The 9286-nt window shown below is 60.2% G+C and overlaps 1 protein-coding gene across 1 annotated transcript; it reads left to right on the top strand.

Annotated features, from left to right (window-relative positions):
• Window positions 1-775: 775 nt before the first annotated feature.
• Window positions 776-3679, top strand: HJV (hemojuvelin BMP co-receptor). Its single transcript, XM_044449058.1, has 3 exons — window positions 776-869; window positions 2143-2645; window positions 3038-3679. Exons 1-3 carry the CDS (start codon window positions 776-778, stop codon window positions 3677-3679), a joined length of 1239 nt encoding a protein of 412 aa, XP_044304993.1.
• The last annotated feature ends 5607 nt before the right edge of the window (window positions 3680-9286 follow it).

Genomic DNA, 9286 nt, shown 5'->3' with positions numbered 1-9286 from the left:
ACTTGCTAGCCCAGAGCCGCTCTTGCGCAGGGACCCATTAGTTGATCATTAGCTGCCAGCCAGGAAGCCGGGCCAAGGTTTTCCCCATTGTTTACCGATGCAAGTGAAGGCCCCGTGGTTAAAAGCTGGGACAACCGGGACATGCATCACTTCGGAAACCAGGGAGAGCGGCGGGACTCCCGAGAGGGGCAGGAAACGGTATTCTGGGACAAGCACAGAAATGCTCCGGTGGCTCCTTTGGGATCAGTTGGGCATCCTGAGGGGAAGAGGTGAGGCGAGCCGGGAGACCTCGGGAAGTTGGTGATGTTCCACGACTTGGTGACGGCAGGGGCTGGCGCTGCAGACATGTGGTGAAAGAAGGCCGGCGGGAACCTGGGCTGTGCAGGCGAACCGCTCTGTGGCTCCTTCCGGCAAGCAGCGGTCCGCCAGCACAGCGCAGATTCCTGCCGGCCTTCTTCCAGCACCCCTTTATGGCGAGGGGCACTGGCGCTGAGAACAGGAACCCACCCACCCTCTTCGAAGGCTGGGAGCTTCCCTTGTTCCGGAAACAACCGACGCCAGAGTGGCATTTGGAGCAGCGTTCCAAAGTCCGGGGGCTGCAGGAGGAGATCGGCTGCGTGGGGGCGGCCAGCCTGGGGCAGACAGGGGCACTCGAATGGCTCTGTGTGGTGGCACCTCGTCTCCTGTGCATTCCCCCCGCAGAACACCGGTGCACGAGAAAGGAGGCGGGGAGCGGCTCGGCTGAGCAGTGTCCAGAGGCTCTGGATGGACTGGCATGGGGAAGGGGCCCCTCCGCACGAGGCCACGTCGCTCCGCCAGCACCGACCTCCTCCTCAAAACACTCTTCCTTCTCCTGTCCTGTAGGCACGGTAAGACCCTGGGAAGCTGACTTACTCCTGCAGCTCCCCGAGCCCAAGCAAAGCACCGGAATGTGTGCCGCAAGTGGAATGTGGGTTTCTCGGGCATTTTTGTCCTGCTGCTCAGCTTCAAAAGGCTCCCCAGGGCAGCAGAACAGGCAGGCCTGGCCAGCAGGCTGACAATCCAGGACAGAAGCAATACGCAAGGAAATGAGGGAAAGGAACGCTGAGCGGGAGGGAGGGAGGAGGGCGAGCAGACCCAGAAGAAGCGACGGGACGCGGGGGCTTGCCTTGGTATCTCCTGGAGTACGGAGAACGCCTGTGGAGAACGCTGTGGCTTTCCCTTTTCGTAACAGTTGCTACCATACTACCATATATTTATATAAATTCAGATTTCCAAGGGTTCTGCTTATGCAGCCAAAACTGCACCATCCACGCCTAAGAGTGAGTCCCAAGATTTGCAGAAGTACCCCCTCCCTCGCCCCCCCCCGAAAAAATCCTTAGGGGGAGCAGAAAGAAGGAATCCGTGTGCTCAGAGGCCATGGAGCGTGGCCTGAAGGAGAAAGGGAAGGCCGGCAGGGGACCCTGCGGCGCTGCACACGGCAACGTTTTGTGGCGGGTCCCTCTTGGGCGCGAGTCCTCCTGTGCGGGCGCTGGATCAGGCCAGAACGCTTTGCAAACCCCCAGCAGCCAGCAGGTGCTCCGTCGTCCGCAAAAACTGGACCGCGTGGGCTGCAGGCGACTTTTCCACTTCACGGGGTGCAGTCAAGGGGGTGAGCGCCTAACTTGAAAGCCAGCAGGAAGGACACGGGGCACGGCCCTTGTGAAGGGAGCCACCCTGCAAAGAGACGAGACGCGGCGTCCCAAGCTCCCCCCTCCCCGCCGTTCCCATGGCCCAGGGACGCCTCCCTGGAGTCCGGGGTCGGTCGGTCGTGTGAGTCACGCATTCCTGCATTATCTGCTAGGAAGAGCGCGTCTTACCCCAAAGGCAAAGTCTCCTACAGATTAGTGCAAGTTCAGGAAAGGAGAAACAAGCACGACCCGATGCTTTGGTACCTAGGCGCCTTTCCTGCACAGAAGCAAGGATGTGGCTTGCGAGTTGGATCTCCCGGGGCAAGGATGTGGGAGCGGGCCAGTTCAGCCCCCCGGCCAGCCTCCTCGCCAAGAAAAGGGCCGCGGGGCAGGGCTTTGGAGGGCTTCGGAGGGCGGGGTGGGGATCCCGGGGATCCCGCCAGGACGTGCTGCCCTCCCTCACCCGCAGGGGCGCTCTGCTTCCGCCACACAGCGCTCTCCCACTGCAAGATCCTGCGCTGCAACTCCGCCTATGTGGCCTCCACGCTCAACCTGCAGGGCCCGCACAGGAGCGCGGCCTACTGCGACGTCCTGCGCGCCTACTCGCGCTGCACCCGCCGGACGGCCCGCACCTGCCGCGGGGACCTGGCCTACCACTCCGCCGTCCACGGCATCGAGGACCTCATGATCCAGAACAACTGCTCCCGGGAGGGGCCCACCGCGCCGCCACAGCCCCCCGTGCCCGCCCCGAACCGCCAGGGCACCGCGTCCCTGGACACCTGCGACTACGAGAAGAGCTTCTCCCGCAGGCACGGCCGGCCGCCCACCTACCAGCACTGCGCCACGTTCGGGGACCCGCACGTGAGGACCTTCAGCGACGAGTTCTACACCTGCGGCGTGGAGGGCGCCTGGCCACTTCTGGACAACACCTACCTCTTCGCCCAGGCCACAAGTCAGCCCGTGGCGAAAGGCTCCAGGGCTACGGTCACCAGCCAGGTGAGGCAGGCCTCGCCGCGGGCTCCCTCGCCCCGAGTGGGCGGCTCCGGGGCCGGGCGGGCGGCCAGGGAAGCACCGGGCCGGCTTGTGCCAAGCCCCGCTTCCAAATCCTCGCAGCCGTCTCCCGGCAGCTGCGGCCTTCCCCGCCCAGCGGCAGCACCGTCCCCGCCGGCAGCGCTGTGGCAAAAGCCCCGGGGGGCCTCCGGGCGTCGTGGTGCACGGCGGCTTGTCCTCCGCTCTGGCAGTGGCCGGGAGAGAAACTGCCCCAAAGCCACTGCTGCCCCCTGCTGGACGGGCGCCTGGGAACAGGCCTTGCGAGCAGCCCAGGGTCACGGGCGGGCGGAGGCGCGGCCCGGCCTGGCGCGGCGCTCTCACGGCACCTCTCCCCGCAGCTCACCATCATCTTTAAGAACATGGAGGACTGCATCGACCAGAAGGTCTACCGGGCCGCGGTGGACAGTCTGCCGGCGGCGTTCGAGGACGGCTCGGTCAACGGCGGGGAGCGCGCCGGGGGCAGCAGCCTGAGCATCCGCGAGCGCACGCCCGGGCAGCACGTGGAGATCCGGGCCGCCTACATCGGCGCCACCATCGCGGTGCGCCAGGCGGGGCCGCAGCTGTCCTTCGCCATCCGCGCGGCGCGGGACGTGGTCCGCTCCTTCACGGAGGAGCAGGACCTGCAGCTGTGCGTGGGGGGCTGCCCGCCCAGCCAGCGCCTCCCGCGCGAGGGCTGCTGCTGCCGCGACGGCGGCGCCGGCGCCGCGGCGGAGCGCGCCCGGCGGCTGTGCAAGGAGGCGCTGCCCGTGGAGGACGCCTACTTCCAGGCGTGCGTCTTCGACGTGGCCACCTCCGGGGACGCCAACTTCACGCTGGCCGCGCGCGGCGCGCTGGAGGACGCCCGCGCCTTCCACCCGGACGCCGCGAAGCTGCACGTCTTCCCGAGGAGCGCCGCCCGGCCCGCCGCGCCCGGCCCGCCGCCGCCCCCGCTCCCGCTGCTGCTCGCCGCCGCCTGCGCGGCGCTCCAGAGGCCGCTGTGAAGCGCAGGGCGCGTCCCCGGCGGGCGGCGGCGGCGGGCAGGGGCGCTCCGGGGCGGAGCAGGAGCAACGAGCAGGCCGCTTGGTGGAGCGCCGGCGGCCGGAGGACGCACCGAGCGCCGCGATTGTTGCCGCATATCCTCAGATAACCTGGAAATCTTGGCAACGCATTGATTCCCGTGCACTGAAAGGCTCCGGGAGGAAAACTGGGAATCTGGAGCCATCGAAGGAGACCGATGTGGACGGACTAAACTGCCGTTTCCGCTGCTCTGGGGAAGACGCCCCTTTGCAGCCCGGAATGGAACCAGCAGCACCCGCCCTCCATCGCACGCAAATGCTTCTCCTGTCCGAAGGCTGAACTATAATGGGGCCGAACTGTAATCGGTGGGGTGGGGAAGTCAGGTTTCTACATAATGCAAGTCTGGGGTCCCCCCGTTTTGCACCGCAGTGTCTGACACGCCGGCAGCGAGGAGGTCCTGCTGAGGCCGGAGACGGGGCACCGTTCTGAGCAGAGCGGAAGTGCGCGGAGAGGGGCCGATTCCGTGGCCTGGAGGCGTCCCCTTCTTACCCCGCGCTCGCCTTCCGTGTCAGCCCAGTGCTCCCCGCCGCTCCTTCCACTGTTAATCGTGTCCGCAGCTTGTGAGCTGCCTGAATGTTGGCTTTGTTAATCCACAAACGTTTGGCATTAAAATCTATCTATTTTTGAAGCCTTGGGCTTCCTGTCATCCGATTCTCATTTAGCTGGCTGGCGTGCAACAGGTGAAGCTAAAAATAACCCGGAGAGCGCTCCTCTTTCATTTCAGAAGCCAAATATGTACAAAAAGGGGTGCCTGACAGAAAAGCGGGGGGAGGGCAGCCCGGTGCCCCCCCCGATAGACACCCCTCCTGCTTTCCAGCCCATCAGCTCTTGGCTCAGGTCCAACTGGCGCATCTCTCGGCTGTTTGAGCCACAGAGCGTGCAGTACCAACGCCTCTCTCTGGCTGGTGGGCCAGCCCCACACACAGCAGCACAAGTGCGCCCCCCCATGTGCCAGCATGGGGGCGTGCTGCGTCTGGCCACAAAAGAGGGGGTGCTCCGCCAGAGCATCTGGCACCCGCCAGCACTGCTTTTGCATAAGCCGATGGATCCACGCCAGGGCAAATCTCGAGCGTGTGAGCGTGCTTCCAGGAGGCCCTGCCTCTCCTGGCCGGGGAACTGCAGTTGGCCGGGATGCTTCCCAGGTGCTTATGGGGCAGCCCCTCTTCTTGCAATCGCTTGGACCAGACCAGACCCGAACGAGGCTATTCATCCGGCAAAGAACGCCTTTAAATAGAAGGCTGACCTCGATTCAGTAGGTCACCTGGCAACCCTGGGCACAAGTCCCTGAGAGGTTCTACTCAGACAGTCCCCCGCCCCCCCCCCCGGTGTCCCGGCCATGCTCACGCTGTTCTGCCCACATTTTGGAGTCTCTCTTTCCATCACCCACTCAGGAGCGGAATCAGATTGGTCTGTTTCCCAGACTTAGAAACAGAGCGAGTCAGGAGGGGTCTCCCGGGGCATCTAGTCTGACCCCCGGCTCCAGCCGGCTCCGCTCACGGCATGCCTGCCACTTGTGTCCATGCTGGGAAGAGCACTTTGTACAAATGCGCAGATCTCCCCAGACATGTTTTCAGGCTTTAGCCAATGGGAGGAAATGCACATTTTTTGATGGTTTTTCTTGTTTTTGTACATTTGGGTACATCTGCAATGCCAGAACTGTAAAAAAACCCAACCCGTTTCCAGCTCGTGCAGTCTCCTCCCGTGCCCCCCGTTCCAAAGGGTCATTTTGCACATGCGACTGATGTTGCAGCTACTTGGGGGCTCCAGGCCCACGGGGCCCCGGGTGCAAGGGATCCCAGGTGTGCGTGGCTTCTGGTCTGTGAAGGCTTCAGAGCAGTGCTGCCATCCCCCCAGTCGCCACTAGGCGGGGCACCAAGATTAAAAATAATGGTCCACCTCATACGGTTCCTGAAATAATGTGCCCGCAAGACCATTCACCTGCTCTTGGGAAATCGCAGCTGCTAAAAACAGCCCGGCCAAACACGAAAAGATGGGGACTGCTCCAACCAGGGCTGTTCATTAAAAAACGCATGGTGTCATGGCAGTGATCTGTACCGGCCTAGCCCCCCCATTCCTCAGAATCACATTCAATACATTGGTTGGTTCTTGGGACACTCTGTCAAAGCACAATTAATGCTCATCAGACTTCAATGAAAAACATGTATTATACATAAAATTAGATGAAATAGAATATGTGAACAGTGCAAGACCAGCAAGTGTGCATTAGTGCCAGTAGCTTCAGATCCGTGCCACAGGAGCCGATGCTTCCCCCGCCTTCCAGCTTCCAAGAGGACCCCCAAATCTGCCCGCAGCAGCTGTGATCTTTTTCATATCCACCCCCTCAGTGGGGGAAAATAGACACAAATCTGCATCTCACAGGGGAAACTGGCACAAAAATGCCTGTGAAAATATCATCAAAGCCAACATTAATATTGGAGAAATTCTCCAAGTTTGGGATGAAGAGAGGTCCAAATAGGGGTGGTGGGAGAGAGAGAGAGAAACTCAGAGTAACGGAAGCCCACCTTGGCCCGGGGGGCTCCTGTGTACTTCCAGGATCAGCTTGTCCTTAGCTAAAAGAGAGCACCATCTCGGGTGCTCAGAGAGGTTGCCTGCATATCAAAATCTGGGCAATGGTTTTAAAAAATATCTGCAGGTTTTTAAAATTCCTTTTGCTCCGGCTAAATTCATAGAGGTATGCACAGCATGTCTGAACGCAAGCTGTTCCAGCACCCTCAGCTTCATCCTTCAACAATCCAAGCTGCCCTCCTGCCCGGCGTGTGTCGACATTTGCTGGCACCCGCGACTTGGATTTCCTCATCTGTGCACCAAGGTCTGTATGATATTGGGCAAAAAGGCTGAGTGAGGTCCAGATGTGACGGAAAGGTCCGGCGTTTTTGGCCGCTGCTGTTGCTGCCGTTGGAACTGAGCTCCCTGCAGGGGCAGCTGGTCAACAGGTGAGATGGGAAGAGCTGAGCACGGCGGGGCGGAAGGGGCCGGTGGCTTACACTGGGTGCCCACCCCCCAGGCAGGGAGTAGGAAGCACAGAAGAGGGTCTTCCCTGCTTTCAGGCCAGAGACGAGGGTTCGGGTGCCGCCCGGCCGCATGGGTGCCTGTCTCGGGCGCGTGCTCATTCCTGCCCCTAACATTTGACCTGGGCAAGGGGCCTGCCACACCTCCCTTTTATGTGGGTCATTCCTCTCTGCCTAGATGCATTCCAGAGCTCTTGAAGGCATGCGCAATGCATTCATTACATTGCATTGTTGTCAATTACAGCAAAGAACTTGGGGGTGGGGCAGTCAGTACAAAAATAAAAATAAAAAGCTGGGGACCTTTGTCCAGCTTCAGGCTTTTCAGCAGCCAGATTTCACAGCTGGAAACTGAATTGGCTCTCCGCAGCTTGTCGCTGGTCACCAACACGAATGGCCGGTGCCGAAGCGCAGACGGCTCCTGCGAGTCCGTTCTAGGAAGCCCCGTTTTGGAAACGCTTCCCCACAAATCCCACGCAGCTCCGTTCCCCTGGGCTGGGCTGGCAGGGCCGTGGGTTTGCCTTGTCGGAAATCCCGGAATCTCAATTTGAGAAGAGGGAATAAAACTCGGGCTCGTGGGAAAGACCAAGCGTCCAGACCATCTGAGGCTTTATTGTATTTTTTTCCTTTTTTTTTCTTTTTTCCTTGCTTGGCCATTCAAGATGCAACTGGACAGGGATGGTTTAACTGGGAGTCCTGCAGCTGGACTTAGCGGACCCTTCCAACTCTACTATTCTGTGATTCTGATTCTAGAATGAAACATCTCAGTAAAATATCAGTGGCTGTTTGGGTGGAAAAGAAAATGTGAGGATCCATTCTAGCTGCTAATTTTATCCTGTGTTTGGCTAAACAGGAAGATAAATGTGTTTCGGAAGCCAGTCCCACTGAAACAAACTGGAATCTTGTACATTATTAACAATGGCATGCATTCATCTTTGACATTTGCTAAGTGTGAGGGCTGCCATGCAGGCTGATGGGAGCTGTAGTCCAATGCATGCAGAGCTTGACAGGTTGAAAAACTGGGAATCAAGCCTCAACGATAGGGTCCATTCTGGACACATTGGCTTTTTCTAATGAGTCTGTTCCTTGTCAGCAAACCGTGGCGTCTGCAAGCCCTCCAAAAGACGGTTGCCCACCATGCGCCAGGCCGTGCGGCCCCAGAGTGGAAGGCTCACAGCGACGAGGGTTTGTCTGCACGGTGTGGGTTTCGTTTGGCTGCTCCCATGGTTACAACGGGGCTTTGTGGTGGGGACAGAGAAGCTGGACTCATTGCTTTTAAACAGCATAGACATAGCTTTGCAAATTAATTTTATTCACCTCTATCAGAACCAAGGGAAAGGGACGCCAAGCTGCGGCAGGACTCAGCCGCTGGCCCGGCAGGGCTCTGTCTGGGCAGTTGCATTGAGGCCGTGGAGGAAAGGGGGCCAGCCAAGGCGGGCTTCCCCACCCCAGCTTAGCCATCGGCATTCATAGACGAGGCAGCCTCTTCACTATTGGCATTCATAGACGAGGCAGCCTCTTCACTATTGGCATTCATAGACGAGGCAGCCTCTTCACTATTGGCATTCATAGACCAGGCAGCCTCTTCACCATCCTCAGTGGGTTGCTCATGGAAAATTATCAGCGGCTCACAGAAAACATCGATCACAGAATTTCCAGTGATATAATGGTTAAAAAGGAGGAATGTGCATTTCTTTTTCTGAAAGAGCAAAGAAGCCAACAGGTTAGGGCAGGGGTCCTCAAACCGCTGCCCGGGGGCTGGATCTGGCATGCTATGCCCACGCGGACCCACTGCGCACGTGCCCACACACAGGCGCGGCATCGCTGCCGCCCGCCTCGCCCCGCGCGCAGTTCGTTCGCTCGGAAAACGACCTCCGAGCAAGGGAGCCGCTGCCTCGTGCGCCCAACTCACGGTGCATGCCCGCCCTCACCTCGCCGTGCGCGCCACCCCTGGCCCGGCACGTGCGCACCACCGGCAGCACTCCTCCGGCCCGCATGCCTCAGCGGCACCTTTCAACTGGCCGCTGGGTGAAAAAGTCTGAGGACCCCTGGGTTAGGGAGTCCAGGGCCGCACTGTTGGGGAAACGGGAGGCCTCTCCCGTCCACACCGGGTGCCCCAGAAAAAGCTACCCCAAGTTCCCCCACTCCCCCCAGAGAGGAGGATTCTGGCACGCCAGCCCCATTCGGAACAGGTCAGCCCATAAAGGGCCCCCGACAACTCCCCCCACCCCCGGTTGCAGCCCCTGCCTCTCAGCGGGAAAGAGCCTGGGGGGGGGGCCACCTGCAAGAGCTTTGGGGAGAGTCCCCCCCCCACGCACTGCCGCCACGCACACCCAGGCAGAACCGGCTGGTCTCTCACCTCCTGCTCGGATTCAGGTGGGAGCACACAGTTTCTGGGTTCCTCGTCCATATCGTCCATGAAGTGAAAGTAAGGGTCGGAACGAAGCCCCTCCTCCTTGGTGCAGTTGGTCTTCGCCAGAAACAGGTCTAACGTTGTCATCACCC

This window comes from Varanus komodoensis, unplaced genomic scaffold, assembly GCF_004798865.1.
Source record: "Varanus komodoensis strain SLA01 unplaced genomic scaffold, ASM479886v1 scaffold57, whole genome shotgun sequence".
NCBI lineage: Eukaryota > Metazoa > Chordata > Lepidosauria > Squamata > Varanidae > Varanus > Varanus komodoensis.
The sequence above is the reverse complement of the archived record's forward strand: the minus strand, read 5'-3'. Positions and strand labels throughout refer to the sequence as shown.

Coding starts and splice junctions, on each gene's coding strand:
- HJV (XM_044449058.1), top strand. CDS start 776: ATGGGGAAGGGGCCCCTCCGCACGAGGCCACGTCGCTCCGCCAGCACC. Junction 870..2,142: donor TCTCCTGTCCTGTAGGCACG/GTAAGACCCTGG, acceptor TCCGCCACACAG/CGCTCTCCCACTGCAAGATC. Junction 2,646..3,037: donor GGGCTACGGTCACCAGCCAG/GTGAGGCAGGCC, acceptor CTCTCCCCGCAG/CTCACCATCATCTTTAAGAA.